The sequence below is a fragment of the Peromyscus eremicus genome, chromosome 5, assembly GCF_949786415.1.
Source record: "Peromyscus eremicus chromosome 5, PerEre_H2_v1, whole genome shotgun sequence".
Taxonomy (NCBI): domain Eukaryota; kingdom Metazoa; phylum Chordata; class Mammalia; order Rodentia; family Cricetidae; genus Peromyscus; species Peromyscus eremicus.
In genome coordinates, this window is record NC_081420.1 from 42780313 (window position 1) to 42799952 (window position 19640).

The 19640-nt window shown below is 39.4% G+C and overlaps 1 protein-coding gene across 2 annotated transcripts in view; it reads right to left on the reverse strand.

The window, feature by feature from the left end:
• Positions 1-19640, reverse strand: part of Amph (amphiphysin) — a 198510-nt gene that overhangs the window by 38833 nt on the left and 140037 nt on the right. For both annotated transcript variants that reach the window (XM_059263370.1, XM_059263369.1), the window contains exons 8-11: positions 14275-14350; positions 13594-13676; positions 11048-11186; positions 9566-9694 (exon numbers count right to left, since the gene is read on the reverse strand). In XM_059263370.1, coding sequence (XP_059119353.1) covers positions 9566-9694; positions 11048-11186; positions 13594-13676; positions 14275-14350 — 427 coding nt within the window. The remainder of the gene's footprint in view (positions 1-9565; positions 9695-11047; positions 11187-13593; positions 13677-14274; positions 14351-19640) is intronic.

Sequence of the window (19640 nt, forward strand, 5' to 3'; positions counted from 1 at the left end):
TAGTAATTTAAATATTAAAACTGGTTACCACGTCCTTTGGAAAGTGGGGACATGTAGTTGGAAGGGCAAGTGGTAGGTGGGGTCTGGGAGGAGCTGAAGAGGGATGTTGGAGATGGCTATCATCAAAATATACTATATAAATGTATGAGGAGGAATAAATAATATATATTTTTTAATTCTAACAATGCCCCATATAGAATTTTGGATAGTGTTTGCCTAAAAAAGTATCATGTTTCCAACACAGCAAATAGATTACTAGAAAAAAGAGGTAGCACAAAGCAAGCTCTTTGCTTCCACTGAACACAAAGTTGTTAATCAAATCCAGAAACCAAGGTAATGGGAGAGTTAAGCAGCATGTGGAAAGTAGCTCTGAATCATTATGATGGATAGTTAAAGCAGGGAATGTCTGTCACTGTCTATTAAACCCAGAACTGTGTGGGAATGTGCTAAAGCAGTGAATGAAAGAACCTTACTCAACTCTTAGATCTCTTCCTCCTCCTCCCCCTTGTTCTCTTCTCTTCCTCCTAGTCATCCTCCCCTTTGTCCTCCTCCCATTCATCATCCTTCACTTTCTCCTCTATTCTCATCACCCCTCCTTTTTCTCATCATTATTTACAATGTTTTCCTGAACAAATTTGGAATTTCAGTCATACTTTATGGATTATAGAATAGAGGCTGCTGGGGAGGAAAAGTTATCAACAGTCACAAACTATAAATCCTGTGAACTACAAAATGACAACAGTGGTCTGGCAAGAGATGCTTAGTGGCATAATAGTAGCCTTGCTATCTTGAGGTAACCAACAGCTGTTGGGTTGTACTAAGTCCCACTGAATAGTAGGGAAGCCGTGTGTAAGTACGTGTAGCAAACCTAGCTAAGAATTCACAGCTAGAGTGGTCATAAACTCTAGAAGAGGACCTATTACTACCAATTTGTTAAATGGACCCATTATCCAATTGCCTTCTAACTACTTGTCCTAATACCCATATATTAGTGCAACTCTTATCAAAGGCTCTTATTTTGAGAGTGTGTAGGGTTATTTCAGAGAACCTCAATCGATTGAAATGCAGAGAGTAAGTAACTGCCAAGTGTCCAACCTCAAAGGTGACATCTATAACAGAACTCCTACAGCAAAAGCTCAAGGAACATTCTAGAAGAGGGAACAGAAAGAGCACAGGAGCCAGAGAACTGGGAAGACTACTACAAAGTAGTGCTCTCTGGACAGGGCAGGGATGCTGAACCCATGAACTCTCAACAGCTATGAATACTGCATAAGACCATACCAGCCAACATCCCCTTGAGGGTGAGAAAGAGGCTCACAGGGTTTCATCCCTAGATGAAGAGCTCCAGGGAGTCAATAATTGCTGAGGAGGAGAGAGTAAGTTTTCTTCAGGTAGGAGCTCCCTGGGAGGTTGCCCCTGCCACAGGTCTTAGGCCTGTATCCATGCACATAGAGGCAACACTAGTTACATATAACACAAAAGAAGAAGAGAACATGAATTTGAATGGTGAATGGGGGAATGAATATGGGAGGAATTGTGGGGTTGGATATAATCAATGTATGAAGTTCTCAAGAAGTGTGCTAGGCAGGTGATAGCTAAGAAGTTGGCATGTGGCCATATTATACTATGTTAATGCACTTCAATGCAGTCTGTGACAATGGCATTATTATGTTCTTTAAAAGAGTGACTGTTCTCCAAACTGCATTTTACCTGCATCATTTAATATAATCCCTATTAAAAAGCTGAAAGAGAATGGCATCATGTGCTTGCTTGGAGGTAAAAGAATTGATTGAACAAGGTCGTTCATTGTTCTGGGTTCTCCAGGTGCACTGCAAATGAGAGGCAGGACTGTAGTCAAGTCCACTTGACCCCAGTGCCTCTCCAGACAGCTGCTGGAACTCTGTATCATTCATGTCTTTCAAGCACAGACCACAAAGATCCCCTGAGGAATTCCCAAGATTGCATTACAAGATTGGACCACAGAACATGGACTTTATTTGCCCCTTGAGCCTAATGAGTCACTTTAGAGAAGCTTGGATGAAAACAGAAAGATCAAAGATGAATTAATTCAGCTTCTTTGAACTTCATTGTTATTATGAATAAAATGGATGTAATATGACCTAGTAGAACTCTTGTGAGTAGCAAAGACAATAAATGGGCTGTGTTTAATGTATAGAACATATGAACAATGGAAGCTGATATTATTACTATTATGACATAGTATCTGTGACTACATAAAATCACTGTAATTATTCATAATAGGCATTTGACTACCTGCAAGTACGTCCTGTTTTTTGAGGCTCAAATTATATCAGTTTTACTCTTTTAATCCCAAAGGTCATTTCTGAAGGCACTCGCTTCAAATAAGATTTTGATAGAACTATAAAAACAACATAACCAGATTGCCATCAGAATGTTGCTCATATTGGCATTTGAAGTATTCGAATTATTATGAAGAAACAGAGAACCACATAAAACATAAAAATACTACTCTGTGAAATCTGCATTGAACAGCATGTGTAACAGTGAATTTTTACAAGCTTTTTGCCCTAGGACTAATACAAGCATGGCTGCTTTGTCATTTCCATTCAACATTATGATAAAAGCCAATGAGATAAAGCAGGATAAAGAAGGGGATGATATCTAAGTTAGAAGGAAGGAAGAATTAAACTGTATTTATTCACAGAAAGCTTTGGTGCATACAGAAAAGGCAGTGGAATTCATAAAATACTGTAGGAACTAGTAATTGAGTTTTCAAGGCTGCAGGACATAGCATTAATATATAAAAATCAATTGGATTTACAATATAATATTAATAACCACAAAGTGAAATTTTAAAGTATGATTTATAGTAGTACTAATGTATGAAATACTTAGGAATACATCAAGCAAAGAATGTCAATATCTGTATATTGCAAACTATAAAAGAAGGCACAGTGAAACCAGAAAAGACCTTGAAAGAGAAAATTGATGGGTTAAAAAAATCAGAATTTATAGGTGTCATTAACCTGTACACTTAGTACCAACCAGTAACTATACTTAGGTTCAACAGTATCACTCCAACACCTAAAATGTATGTCTAACTGACATTTGAGAGTATCACCTTCTTTGGCATAGTGTACTGACAATCATACAAGTGTACTCATCATATACATTTTATTGGCAGTTTCTTAGTGCATATATAGGTCAATACTCAGTAGCATGTACATTTTAAATATGTGCACCATACTGTATGTTAACACACAGTACACTCACTAAAGAAAAGAACCACCAGGAGGAAGGGTTAGATTTGTCATAACATACCTTCATATTTGCAGTCACCCTGCTGCTTATCAGGATGAGATCAAGTCAAACTGACATGAGATTATCTTGATATATTTGCAGTAAAATATTCAACAGATTACAAAAACAATAAAAAACTGTAAAAATTTCAAAACTATATTTTATTTCACTATTTAAAGAGAAAAATGATATAGTAACAATTACTAAAAATATTACTTTTGGGAAACTGAATTATACTTTCTAATTTTTATCTTGTGCTTTGTTTTATTTTACAAATTTTTATGTTAATTATATGTCCTTTTTAGCATATATAAGCTTTCAAAAATCATATGAGGTAATGGATACTGCAATTTATAGCTACAGCTACAGTGCATTTAGATATTAAGCAGGTATTTCCAAACTAAAGCCCGTAACTTCACAGGTACATACACATGCATATACACAGTGTGAAGTCATAACCCATTATGTTAGTAAGACACACCAATGAGGGCATTGGCTTTACTTCTTCTAGAGATTGTTTCCTTCTTCTGTTCTTTCAACACATTCTACGAGTGTTTACTATATCCCAAGCATTGCTTGCCTCCAGAACTTCTTAACGAAGCAGAGGAGCTCAAAAGGGAAGTTTAAGGCAGAGAAGACAAAGCTTTTAGGAACAAGACCAAATAAGAGTTCTTTTTCATAAAATATCAATACCTTTCACTTAACAAAACAATTGATAATTTCTAAAAATGAGCAAAGCTGTAGCATTCCATCAATACATATGAGGAAGCACTGGCTGAGGAAATCTAACTTCAAGACTAGAAATGTGTTAGGAGAATGTTGCAGATGTATTACAGTTAACTTGAACATTGGCATTAACTACAGTGTACTGACAGAATTGGAATAGTTTATATTCACAATCTTAGAATGAAGCAAATTTCACTCATTGAAAATGATCTTGCCAAGTGCCTTTCCCACAACATTCATTACAGATTTAAAAGAATAATACAACTCAGGTCCTTTTTCCTAGAAACTGATGTAACATCCTCCTTCTATTACCACATTCCCTCATGTTCCTACACACACGTGGGGACCCCCGCAATGTCCTAGGAAGTTGACACAGAGTGAACTCAACATTCTAGGGAACTGATTGCCTAGTTATTTTGTTTTCGTTTTCTCAGAATGACTACAAAGTCATTCTGATAGTCATTCTGAGCTCAGCACATCATGGCTTTTATGCAGTGCCTTCATCTATGATGTCACTGAGTGTAAAGGCCAGCAGTGATTGATGGGAAAAGGAAGATAGATGGCTTCTTTGCTTTGAGTGAGCTTCTGTTATGACCAGTGGATTGACAGAGAGCTATACTGGTTGTGTGAAGAGGCCTCAGTATGGGAAGGTCTGTGTTAGGAAGGTGGCTGCTGCGTCAATTACCCCCTCTGACTAACATAACATTCAACTTATGGAATCCCATGAATCTTGACAATAGAATGTTACTGACACACACATTTCAAGTAATTAAATACTGTATATGAAAAAATAATTGTCGTGAGTCAAGATCCCTTAGGAAAGATCTGGTGGCAGATGAGGATGGATTTAAAATCAAGTCCCCAAGGTAAACTAGAAAGTAGTTTAAATCATTTTCTGAAGATAAAGGAGAAAAAGAGAGGGCTAGAATCCTATTTCTCAAGAACAAGCTGGGGGACCATTAGAGAAGGTAGCATAAACCAAGGCCAATTGGGGCTTTTGTTGTAGTACTTCTAAGAATCTTGTGCATGGAATTATAAAAAAGAGAAACTAGATGCAGATCCCTCTAGTCTTTTTTTTTTTTTTTTTTTTTTGGTTTTTGAGACAGTGTTTCTCTGTGTCATTTTTGGTGTCTGTCCTGGATCTCGCTCTATAGAACAGGCTAGCCTTCAACTCACAGAGATCTGCCTGGCTCTGCCTCCTGAGTACTGGTATTAAAGGTATGCACCACTGCTGCCCGGCAGCCTTCTAGTCTTATATGACCCCCACCTGAGTCCCTCTTTCTATAGCATGTGATGAGGTTAGTGCCTCTCAAGAACACACATTGCCATTCTATTCATAATAGCCACAAATACTGGTAAAATAGTGGCATGACACACATATTATAGAAGCAACCAACCACTTTTTTGTTTTCATTGGACTTAAGGCCCACTCCATGAGATGGAACCTGTCTTGATGCTGCTGAAGTGGCCAAGAATCTGAGACTAGTTCATGGGCCTTATGGGGGAAAGCCTACTACTATTATTCTGCTAACAAAATAAAAAAATAAAATGACTGCTAGTGACATTTTGCTATATCCATTGACCAGTGTCTCACTTCATCATAGAATCTTTCTCCTGCAGGAGATGGCAATTAACACAGACCCACAACTGGGTAATGAGCAGAGAATGAGAGACTTTGGAGCACTAAACCTTAAATAAGATGTCTTTATTAAACACCTCCTCAATTCTCAGGCATCTATCTATGAGGAAGAGGATTGACAAAGCCATATTGTAAAAGCCAGAGGTGGTCAGAGATGACTCCACAAAATCAGTATCTTCTAGACACAATGAGACATATACACATCAACTCACAGAAACTGTGACAGCATACATAGGATGGTTTAAAGTCTCACACTGAGACACAGATAAAGTCTCAGCACTGAGAAGAGGATGAAGAGTCAAAATCATCTCTAACTAAGAAGCTGTTTATATTTGATGCCTGCTGGGAAAGGGAAAATGAGTTTTTCTAATGGAGTATCACTGGGTATATCAACAACTCTATTGCATGGCCCAGGCTCATGAGTAGCTGGACAATACAAAACAGATTCCATGTTTTGTATTTATGTATAGAGGTGAGCAGTGGCTTTTTGTTTCTTTTTTTGTCTTATTGGTTTTTGTTTGTTTGTTTTGATTTTTGTTGAGATGTGTTACATGCTACGAGAGGAAAAAAGTAATCATCCATCCACCTAGCTGTGAACCCTAAAATCTGTAATAACAACCTGCTTGGCAAGATATGCCCACTGGTACAATGGTGGCATGGATATCTTGGGGGCAATCAATCATTTTCTGACTGGATTTAAGGCCTTCTCTGTAAGTTAAAAACCATTCCTGGTGCCACTATTGGGCCAAGAGCCTCAGGATAGACAGGTTAGAGAGACTATGGGAAGACCGACTACTATTATTCTACTAAATGAATATAGATTAAACCAAATCCTAATGACCTATTGTCATATCCACAGATTAAGACATCTTTCAGCCCTCATCAGAGATACTCCTTTTTGTGGTAGATGGCAGTTAACATAGAGACCCACAACTGGTTAAAATACAGAGAATTAGGAATTGACTGTAGAATATTGAACTCTAAGTGGTGTATCTATATCACCACTCGCCCCCACCCCTTTTTTCCAATGGGGATCATGGGGAAGAAGTGAGCAGACAGATTATAATAGTCAGAGATGATGGGTGACACAAGGAAACTCTTTTCTGGACACAACAGGGCAATTTCACATACAAACTCACAATAGGTGTGACAGCATACACAAGACCTGTACAAGCTCAAGCCAGACAAATTTCAGCATGGAGAGGGTATATGTGCATAAAGTCCCATGCCTGGTTGAGGAACTACAAGTAACTGGTAGCTTCAGCTTCGGGTACAGGGAGAGTCAATTTTCTTTAAGGATGTGATATTTGGTAGATCGACCACACTGTAGTGGAAGGCCACATGCCCAAGGATGTATGAGCAGCACAAATTGGACCAGGAGGAGGAGGAGGAAGAAGAAGAAAAAAGGAGGAGGCAGAGGAGGAGAAGGAGAAGAAAAAAAGAGAAGGAGGAGGAAGAGGAAGAAGTTGTCACAGAGTTGGGTGGGTAGGGAAGGGTGTGGTGTGGATCTGGGAGTAATTAGAAAAGGGGTGAATTATTACCAAAATATACAGTATGAAATCCTCAAAGAATTAATAAAAAATTAGAACGTAATAAAGGATTCACACACAGGATTGCTTCTCACCATTTAAGTTCTCGGGAGGGAAGATTAGGGAAGGATGAGCTGTCCTTTAGCAGTTTATTTTGTGAGCAAAAAAATTAGGAAAGCAGGAAAACATTTTGGTCTAACATTCCATAGTGTCCTCCTGAGTAAGAAAAAAGCCTTTCCCATAGAAAATTCTGAGCGATAGTCAAGGTTTGGGCCATTAGAGGGCTCTGCAGGCTTGGTGGATTTCTGTTCTCCGTCCCAAGGACACAGTTGTCAAAGTATTGCTGCTGAGACAATTTTTTTTTTCCATCAGACAGAATAGATTTTGCTTCTTACATTTGCAGCATCTGGCCAGGATGAACACAAGTGTTTTTCTTTCCCATTAAGTGCATGATAAAAATAGCCATCTGCAGCCATAAACTATCTTCTAAATGTAGGATGACTCACTTAGCAAAAATCCAAAACAACACTGAAAAGAATCATTCTTTATTAATGTAGGGGGAAATCTTCTCAGATAATTTTCAGCTTTCTAGTTTTCAATACTTCATTTTTCATCAAGAATTGCTATCTCTCCTCTATTATTCATTCATCTGTGCACTGCTAAAAACATTATTATCCAGATTATATAATCCATTAGTTTAGAATATATGCCCTGATATACATTCCCTTCAATGCATCTAATATTGTAAGCATGTAACATGTACATGTCCAAAAATCCTACATGAAACATTTGAAGACGGACTGTTTTAAGTGGGGCAGTTATGAATGGGCAGTCGTCACACAGCCTTGGCTTGGTGGACAGCTCCATGGACACACTCCGTTAATTCACTGCAGTAGTCAGCTCAGCATCACTGATTTGGACCGTGATGACCTCCAATGGATCAAAACAGCATCTCTCAGAGTGAGGTTCCAAGACTAGCAACTGCTGGTTGTGTTAAAGTGACACATAATGCTGCTTTCAGCCACAGGAGGACAAGCAACCGAGGAAACTGTTAAAACACTGCAGAAAAGGCAGTTTCTATTTGAAATAAAACTAGATTTTTTTCTCCACCTAATAACCCAAAATGACAATATAAATCCCATTTCACGTCTCTGCACATCTTGATGTGAAACCAGGGGCCATTTAGTGAAGGGAAACATTGGATTTCATACTCTGTGATCCAGCTACTAGAGCCAGGGTGCCTCTCAGACAAAAGAAAACAAAAACAAAAACCAGAAGCCCTCTTCTTTCTCCCTCTTAAATTAAAAGAAAACAGGTTAAATAGAGTGTCTCCTACACCTAAAGGACTGCCTTACTTCTCTGGTGGGTAGTAATTTCAAAATCAACTGAGGCTTCCATCCTGAAGGACTCCCTCTCCCTTCCCCCAACCAACCCTACTTCCCATCTCTTTCACTCAGTAATACTAGCAAGAGTTAATGCTTCCAGAAGTACTTAAGGACTCTCCTGGCATCTGTAATTTTCAAAAGTGCCTTGATTCTCCCTCTCCCCATCATGAGGGTCCTTGTCAGGGAGCCAGAAAACTTCAAATAAAAACACTTAAAAAGAAAGAACACTTCTGAACTCATCTTTACTTCCGAACTACTCTGTGTGTTACCTTCTTGCCATTTAAGTAGCCTCATCTCCTAGACAGGGATGTCCTCAGCTAAGTACACAGGTTTCTAGAGGACTGAAGTCCCTACTTGTGATGGAATTGAGAGGATGCTATGGGTGGACACAGGGAAAAGCAACTGAGCAAGTACAAGTCACCCTAAAATATGCACAGTGCAATTGTTAATGTTGAAAAACAGAAAATGTCTCTGGCTAGTAGGAAATGTGTGGGCTGATGCAATCTGGAAATTAACATGTAGCTAAGAGTCAGAGATTGGTCCATCCAGCTGATAGGATAGTAAGGGTCAATGCTTTTGTAAAGACAATATTGTGACATAAAAAATGACCAGTGAGCTGAAGTTGCAATGTTAGGGCTGCATAGCAACACAACCTGATTTTTCAAATGTGAAACTGACCAACCCTCAAGGGAGTGAGGATAAAGAAGACAGGCCAGAGTGTATGCATGGTTATGTCACAATGGTAAGATGACAGCAACTCTTCTTCATTTTACACTTTTCAATATACTCTGCAATAAATAATATTCTACTCATTAACTGTTAGAATATTCAAATTCTATACATTGTATATCTAATAATCCTTTGTTTACACAAAGCAATAAAGCAAGACCAAGTGACAAAACTTTACTAGTGGCTCAAATATCTGCTACTTTCTCTGCAACTGACCTGAAAGTCCCTCCCATCACGATACTTTAATAGGCATGGCAGCTGCCCTGAGCACTCACCTGGGAAGGTGTTGTCACATTGATTTCTGGAACAAAATTGTCTTCAAAGAAATTGATGATGTTCTCCTGCTGCAGTTCCTTTGTTGGGGTGACTTTAGGCAGAGGTGGGACAGGAGGCCCTTTCCTTGTCTAGAAGTATCAAATAAAAACATGGTAGCCAAAGACACTGTTGGTAACATCTTTAAGCAAGGGTCACATGAGCACAGCTATGTGAGCAGACTGACTTCTGAATGAAACTGAGCTGTCCTTAGGTGTAAGCCTACTTGATTCAAGTCAAGAAAGCTGTCCACTTGGGTAGCTCTCTGAACACTGATGAGCAAGACTGGAAGAAGTCAGCTCATGATAAGAGTCCATGCATCTCTACTGGAACACTGCCCAGGGCACAGGACCTATGATGTCACACAGAGGCCATACATTCTCTCAGCTCAACTACAAAGATTTCTCTTGTCAGCAGAAAATTGGAATTTGAAAACAAAAATTAAGCCAGTTGTTTTCTTTGTTTTTGTTTTGTTTTGTTTTGTTTTTTCACAGTTGAATCAACCAGAGGCAGCTTCCATTTGACTTTGCACTCCAGAATTTTGAGATGAGAGCCTTGGAATCTATTATGCATATCTTCTTTTTTTGTTTGTTTGTTTTGTTTTGTTTTGTTTTGTTTTGTTTTTCGAGACAGGGTTTCTCTGTGTAGCTTTGCGCCTTTCCTGGAACTCACTTGGTAGCCCAGGCTGGCCTCGAACTCACAGAGATCCGCCGGCCTCTGCCTCCCGAGTGCTGGGATTAAAGGTGTGCGCCACCACCACCCGGCAATTATGCATATCTTCTTACAAAGCTTATACTGGACCATGGACGTTAAATGTCCCTATAGAAATACTATTTTCACTCAATGTAGGGAAATCAAAAGTGATATTTTTTCCTCTTCAGTTCCCTTTGCCTGGTCCTCACAGGTTCTTTTAACTTGTTCCAGGCTTTTACTAAGGGACCACATTCACGTGTAACATCATATGGGTGATGAAATACCAAACATTACTGCAGTCCTGGGCAGTCTTTGACCCCAGTGTAGCCTCCTGCACTGAAAACGAGGTTCAGGAAAAACGTAGAATAAATGGAGCTAGGAAGTTGTGATTTTTGTTTTTCAAGGCTAATAATTGAAATCAGAGCATGGAGCAAGCCAGGCAAGTGCTCAATCACTGAATAGATCCCCAGGCTCTGAAAGGCAGGATTCTAAGAGAAAGCGAGATGAGTACATTCCTGCCCAAAAGGCTGGGAATGGGCAAGAAAGTCCAAAGGATCAAACTCTGAGTATAGGGAAAAAACCCAAAAATCAAATAGAAAAACAGATTGATTACATAGTGGTAGTAATGTCTACTGTCACATACCTTAGTCTTGCCACAGAAACCTTTTCTAAAGCCTGGTCACCATACGACAATCCCAGAGAAAAATCACGTCCCCATGAGTTCTGCCATGACCCCGGTATACACTTCCTACCTGTGACGGTGATCTGGGTCGCACTGGGGCAGGAGACGCAGGTGCTAGTGTGTGGTTGGGACTGGCTGTTGGACTGGGCAGGGGCGAAGGCTCCTCTGGGGGTGATGGTGTCTTTGCAATGCGAAGTGGACCTGAATCACTGGACGGATACAGAGGATTGAGCAAGAGGCCTTCTGAGAAGCAGGACTCCTGTGACCCAAAATTCTTTATCCCAGAGAAATCCTGAAGCTTAATATCACTGTTTTTTGATTCTCCATTTCCAGGCTAATTCTAGTTATGAGTAATAGTAACAGATACTGATAACTGACACCACTTATTGTTCCCTATGAACCAGAATCCAGCCATGCATGATCTCTTTTCTTCACAGCAGCCATGCACTATTGACCCCACTTTAGATATATAAAAGGTAGAGAGTAAATAAGTTAAAATCAAACAAAGAAAGACACTCAGGGTTTTACTATGTTTGCATTTAGATCTTAGTACACATGTCTTATTCTCTCCACATGCCAAACAAGCTTCAAAGATTCCCCAACATAAGATGTAGTAATAAAACCAGCTTCACTTTTGACATACAGAAGAATCATGTCATGCCACATCCATAGAAAATTACTCAGAAAACTGTCACTTTCATTTTCAAAGGCATCTCAGGAGAGTGTTAATAAATCTTTTGTGGGAGAGCTTTCTGATTACATTTGAGGAAGACACCAATTCCTTCTTTCTATGCTTTATCAGACAATGACTAACTCAGACACTTTGCCAACAGACCATATGACAGGTGAGATTCCACAACTTCCCAAGAAGCCACCGTGTTCTAGGCACCTTGCCAGGTGCTTGGGAACAGCTTAACATGATGACTCAGATGGCAACCGGGACACATCCTACTCTCTAAGAACTTCTAAAGACAAAAGCCAGAAGGAACAGAGTCTGTGACCTAAATAAGAGCACAGACGCAGCAGCATGGTCTACACATTTAAGAGCTAAGGGAGCCAGGTTCTTCAGAGAGGAGACACTACATCAGTGGTTCTCAACCTTCCTAATGCTGCGACCCTTTAATACAGTTCTTCACATTGTGGTGACCCCCAACCATAAAATTATTTCATTGCTACTTCATAACTGTAATTTTGTTACTGTCACGAATTGTAATATAAATAGCTGATATGCAGGATATCTGATATGCAACCCCCAAAGAGGTTGCACCCCACAGGTTGAGAACCACTGCTCTACATGATTGGGGCTTTGGGCCAGCAATCATGACCTCTGACTGGAAACAGTCCCGATCTATGCTCTAGTCTAGAGATTTCCCACAGAGCTAACTCACCACCTTGCTCTGCAGAGGAATGTAAAAAAATAAAAAGAAAGTAAGAATATGAAGAAAGAAGAACAAAAAAGAGGAAGAGACATTTGTTGAGTAGCCATGACCCTACTTCTTGCTTTAGCTGATTTTTGAAACTGGTATTTTCAAATGCATCTGTTGTTTTCATTTCCATGTGAGGAAGCCATTCTTACTTTCTTAATTTATTTTACTTTTACAATATCCAAAAGTCATTTTGATATTCAAGCAATATTGGAGCCATAATTCTGTCCTTTTCCTGGCTTCTTCTAGGCCATGGTAACCATAGCAGGGGCTATAGTTATGGCTACTCTCGGGAGCAGTAAGTGATCAAAACAGCAGTCATCACACACTGACATATGGAGAAGTTAGAACTGCATATGTCTATGAATGTTTCTATAAGTACATTCCTATGAATGTTTACAATGACTGGCATAAAAACCACAAGGGTAGAATCTTAGAACTGAACATGACCTTAGAAACCATTTCATTGCATAGCACCCCACTTTTTCTGTAGATATTTTTTAAATGAGCTCTTTAACGACAGAGGTCACTGGGCTTCAACAAGGAAAACAAAGCAAATTAACCCCAAAGGCATATAACTGAAACCTAAAGGGCTTCTGGCTGCCAGTTCAAGGTTTGCTAAGCACGGGTGGGAGACAAGAGACTTCACAATCATAAGAGAAAGTGGGCATGCAATCAAAGCAAGGTAAACAGCTAAGATGCGCCACTGGGCCCTTAGTCTATGGCTGACATACTAACAGCAACATATAATGGAGTCATAACATAGCCAGGTTGTGTGGTAAATGCCAAAGCAGAGGTAGAGGGTGGAGAGGTCTCTTCTACTTCTTTCCTTTCTTCAAAGGATAAGAATCAGTATGAAGCTATGGAGTCTTTTAATTTTTTCTATTCCTGATAAAGTAACAAGTAGAAATTATCACTACCCCATACTATTGCTCTCAGGTCTCATGTAAATCAGAGAGGCAGCTACTTACTTCCACTGGGACCAGTAGCATATTAAGGCAACTGAAGGCTAGAAGGAAGTATAAAAGCCCAAAATCTAAGGTTGGAATCACTCTCCAGGTGAGAAGGCCCCCTTCAGACTTTTACAAGGTAAGTGAAACAGTAGAATGTGGTCTCCAGACTCCAGAAAAGTCAACACACAGCACATCACTGGCTCGTGGAACACAACTAGCTCTGAGGAACAGTGGCCTACCTGGGAGCTCCTTGAATGCTGAAGGCCTTGTCAGCATGCTGATCACCAAGTTTCGTCATCACTTCATAGAGCTTGTGGCAAAGCTAAGGGAACAGAGGCCTATTAGCTACAGGACATTCTAGTGCCCACCCTTGCTATTCTCCCTAAGAAAGAAATTGTTTAATGAGAAGCTACAATTATTCTAAGAATTAGATTGGTCTCAGGGCACTTGAAATTCTGTATACCAAATTTAAAATCTGCAGCTAAGCCGAAATAAACCAAACACTAAATCAATCAAGTATTCATTAGAATATAAAGCAGAAGAGGAAAACTGATTGTTTTAATTCTATTCGAAGTAGTCCTATGGCTGTCCTGATGAACTACAAAAATACTAGCAATCAACGTGGCTGATGCTTTTCTGAATATTTTGAGACCGACTTTTCATCAGTTTAGAACATCACTTGAAATTCCAACTTCAACCAACAGAAGAGGAAAACAAGATAGTGAGGCTATGACAAGACCTTCGAAGGATGCAGAGAGCTGTGTGTTTACTACTGACAAAAGGCAGGACGAATAGTTCAGAGCAGTAACAAACCACCGCTCCAGAAGCCATGTAAGAGGGTGAATTAGTCAGTGATCTGGGCCATACCCTACGCTTTCCTTACACTGCCTTCCATAAGGGAAACAGTCACCATTACTCACCACTGCGATTTCCTTGTGAAACTTGGCCTCAAGGCTGGAGACATTTTTAAAAGTATTGACATAAAAGCCGATTCGTCTACCATGGGGAAACAGAAATAAAAGAGAGACCAGTTAGCAAAAAAATGGGTTTTAATGGCAATGAAACATATTAAGACTCTTTCCTATACATGATTTTGAACAACATTGGATTTAATAACATCTTCGAGTAAGCCTAAGTTTTTGTAACTGTTGAGCACACAAGCTGCCCATTGGCAACATCTCAAACACATTTGTAAAGGGAAGCTTTGGGAAGGGTGCTGGGATGTGAGGCAAATTCCATCTGTCTTCATCTGAGTTCCTAAGAGGAAGCACAAAAGCCAAATGGAGATTTAGCCTGTCACCCCAGGGTAAATTCCAAATGAAGAGTATCTGGACTTTATTTTGCTTAATTCTTTTTAACTCATCTGAGTAACAATAACTTAAATTTAATTCATTTTATTGTTTCAATGACATTCCCCAAAATAACTAGTGTCCCAAATGTTTAATTAAATCCAAACTCTCAATAAAACAGAAAACTAAGTAAGGATTTCGACAGACAAAAGGAAACTTAATGATCTTCTCTTGCTTAAGCTGAACCTTGCCGTGTGTAGGATTTCAGTGAGAAGAAATGGAGAAACCATGAGGATCGATGGAACCAAGACCATCAAGGTGCTTTTATTTGTCCCTTACTTGATGCTCACAACAATCCCCTGGGACAGTTATTCTCATTTACTAGAAAAAGTAAATGGAGATTAACTGTTCAGTGTCATGCAATTCACGGAAAGAGAAAATGAGTATTAAAACCCCCAAAGAAGAAAATGTAATAGAAAACATAGACTATTTTACATTTTTTATAACAATAACTTGCTATTTCAGTATCAGCAAATTCCGCTTAAATTAGGTGTTTTTGAATTTTAGCTAAAATAAAAAACTTGGAGCCAAATTTAAGAACTCTGAAATGAAGTGATAATTGAATGGTAAATCTGTACCATCATTGTACCTTAAATCCCTGCCACATTCTATTTATTTCCTATACCCACAGTTACCATGTGACCCCGACTTCACATATTTTTCTTGTAGCTGACTTCAAACCCCATACTTTACATATCCATGCATGCAGATGGTTCTTTATATCCACGGTTCTGTATACTGTGGTTCAAGCATCCACGGATCAAAACCATCAGAAAACAGAGGGCATCTGCCCTGAACTGACTGTATTCTTTCTCCATTTCATTTTCTGAACCATTTACAACAGCTATTCGCATAATGTTGTCGTGTTAGTAAGTCTTATAAGTAATCTAGAGATGATTACAAGTGCATAGGAGAATGTGAAAGCAGGTTATACACAGATACTACATTGTTTTATGTAAAAGGCTTCAGCAGCCACGGAGGTTTGCTTCCCCTGGGGATTCCGGGAACCAATTCTCCACAGATACAGGGGACAAATATATGTATTTGCACACATCCATATACTTATACATATAAGAATATAAGTAATAAAAACCCTGGCATAGTGCGTTTGGGACACAGTAAGGACTCAGATCAGAGACTAACAGTGAGAGGCAGATGGATGTCAAAGGCAGAGGCCTTTGCCAGGCTATGAGTCACACTTATTTACAGACCAGAAGAAGCATGTAGATATACTGTGAGATAGGGGAGAGGACATAATTGGCACTTGAATTTGAAGAGACAAGGTCATACATAGTTATGAGGGAAAGGAGAGACAGTGTGGGCTCCCTGACAATGCTCTACAGGGGAAATCTCTCACTGTAGTATTTTTAGAGAAATGTTTCCAGAAGATTAAAGTGGAATGTATAACCCCTTTTCTTAGACTGTAATTAATCCTTTCTTCATTTAATTACTCAACAAAACCTACCCAACTCTGGGTACATCCATAGTGGTGGGCTCAAATGGTACTAAGAGGCTTAATTAGTGAGCATCTGCACCAATTATACTTAAATTATAAAAGCAAAGTATAAACCTACATGGGAATGGCAAGATGCCACAGTAGTTCATATGTGAATAAATATAAAAAACGAATTGATATTGGCACAAACAGCTAAAGGATCCCAGCTGCAAACATCTGCTTAAGCAAGGACACACATAAGCTGCACAGGAAGATGGATAGTTACTTGTCTTCTGCTTTGATAAAACACCATGACCAGGACAACAATCAGTTAATTTGGGTTTACAATTTGAGAGTGATAAGAGTCCATAATGGTCAGGACAGCATGGCAGCAGTGGCGGGAATCTGAGATCACATCTTAAGTAGCAATCATGAAGCAGAGAAACTGACTGTAAGGTGATGCCTTAAGCTCTCATAGGCCATCCCTGATGACACACTTCCTCTAGCAAGGCCTCACCACTTAAACCTCCACAAACAGCACCACCAACAGTGACCAAGTGCTCAAATGCTGAACACTGTAGGGGACATTTTTCATTCAAGCCATGACAGTGAATACTGTTTTGAGTTTCTTTTTTTGTAATGATTAAATTCCAAAGAAAATCAATAAAGGAAAGTTTACCCCTGGCTCACCATTTCCATATGTTTCATATATGCAAATTCTAGTGAAAAGTTTGGATAAGGAAGCTTTGATATTCCCCTGTCAAACTGTTTCTATTGGCTGAGCCATTTTCCTTCTTACCTTTGAATATCACCTTATATAACTTACATAAATTTAATAGTAAAATCATGGCATCCTTCAAGTTTAAATTTTTGAATAGTTAAAGACAAAACTTTTGGTCATGTACTTAGTTCCCCATTGTTATCACCTATGCATATTTTGGGCATATTTCTTAGTGTACTTTTAGTATCCGTTGGTAAGGGCTGTTACATTTAATATATTAAATCACTAATCCAATTACCATAAAAGAAAAACTAATATGTACTTGTGATGCTTGGTCTGAAATGTTCAACTTGACAGAGTTTAGAATCAGTTGGGAGACGAGCCTCTGGGTATGATTGTGGGGTAGTATCTAGATTGTGTTAAACGAGGTGAGAAGACCTGCCCACTGTGAGTGGCACCATTCCCTAAGCAGGAGATCATGAACTGTGTGAGAGTGGAGAGAATAAGCTGAGGACTAGCATGCATGCAGTTACTGCTGTCTTCTGTAGGATGTGGATGTGACCTGCTCCCTCAACTTCTGCCGCTGTGAATTCATTGCCACAGTGGGCTGTAATCTAGATCTGTGAGCCCAATTAGCCCTTTGCCCTTAAGTGGCTGTTGTCATGGTACTTTATTACAGTAATAGGAACTAAGACACTACATGTTCATGTTTAATTATTATTTCTCTGTCATGGCGTATGTTATATCAGTTTTTATACAGAGTAACAAATACAGGAAGAAATGCTGTATTTTAAATAAATAAGCATGTAAACTTTTATAATATTTTGTTTGATTTTAGAATTTAGAAGTTAAGTAGCATGTGATAATTAGAAAATATGGTCACAGTGGTGGTGGTACAATTTATCGTATATAAGCTTTCTCCAATATATGAAATCAGAGACTGTTTCCAAAAGAGGCCTTGGACTTGGTTACAGTTACAGTTTTAGCCCCTGGTATGGTACCTAGGACACAGTAAATATTATGTGAGTGAGTGAACAACAAATGAGTGAATGAATTAATGAATAGACAAATGAAAAAGCATTGGAAGGGTACATTCTGACTGCCTTGACTTACGAACAGCAGTGAAATACATATTTACATTTGTGGAGTGTCAGACGCTGGGTGCTGATATTTTCTCTATTTTCTCGAAAGGTTCATTTCACAAGATTTTTATTAATAAGAGATCCTGAGATGTTACCAGTTCTCCCAAAAGGTCTGTTTTATGGTATCACCATGATGCTTCTGATTAGTTGGCAAAACCTTTTTTTTTAATTCAGCCATCTTGATGACATCACTATCAACACGTTGGCATCACAGAGATATTTTTTTCTCATAAATGATGGAAATATTTGGAAGCAGAGCAGAAGGTGTGTGCAAGCTCATATACTGTTCTCTCTAGGATGCACCAAGAGAATTCTGTACATCAGGTGGAGGATGCCACTGCTTCCTCTGTGTTTCAACCACCTCATCTGCCTCAGAGAAGGGGTGGAGGTAGAAGAGTCTTCCACGTTTCCCCAGATGCTGAACCCAATCACACTCCTGCTGCTAAATATTTAGCCTCTTCACGTCCAAGCTGCAACCCCATCCCATGCACTCTGCATTAGGACAAGTCTCATGGTTACTACACCTATGGTATTAGCTGCCTAAAAAGCAAGTACACATAGCATGGCCCAGACATCTTATTTATGCCAGTTCTTCCACATCTATGCCAGATCCACAATCTTGGCATCATTCTCATGGCTCTAGTTGTGACCTTGAGCAACCCAAGGTCTCACATGTAACCTATTCCAGGCAAAAATCCCCCATTACATTTTCTTCTCCCCCAATGCCTCTGAGATCCTCTCTACCACCCTGCCTGCCCAACCTTACATTATTTCTCACTCTTTCTAAAACAAACAAAAACAAAAGCAAAACACATGCATTTAAAACCTCCACAAAACAACAAAAACAGAAATCAAAATGAAACAAGCAAAACACCAATAAGACAAAGAAAAAAAAAAGACAAAAAGTCTACAAGAATACCATTGAGTTTGTTTTGTGTTTCCCAACTACTTCTGGGCCCAAGACCTGCCTTTAAGTGTGATGTGTACCTGGCAAGACTCCACTGGAGAAAACTAACTTTCTTTTTTGTCAGCAGATATCAGTTGCAGATAGCTTCTTGGTTAGGGGTGGGTGGGATCCTGTGTTCATTTTCCCTTCTTAGTGAAGGGATTGTCTGTCTTGAGCCTGTGCAGGTCCTACACATGCTACCATAGTCTCTGTGAGTTCATATGTGCCAGTCCTGTTGTGTCTAGAGGATGCTCTTTCCTTGGAGTCATCCATCACTTCTGGCTTTTACAACATGTATGTCTCTTCTTCCACACAGATACTTGAGACTTAAGGGGAGGGAGACTTTGATGAAGATATTCCATTTATGACTGGGTACACCAAAGCCTCTCACCCTGCACCTGAAGTAACTATTTCTTTATTCCAGGCAACAGAGTTCACTGGAGTCCAGCACTTTTCAAGCCAGAATCATGTAAAACAGTCCCCAGCCCTGTCTGAATAGTGCTATCAACACCCTCATACATTTCCTATCTGCCACTCACCCACACATTCTCAGGCCAGATATCCCCCTGTTGCCACCGGCACTGTGATCTTTTCAAAGTGACAAGAGTTAATTTTCAAACGTCTACCTTGTTCTATCAACTCTCTGTATTTGTTTCATGATTCCTCATGCTCATCCTAAAATCAAGATTTTCA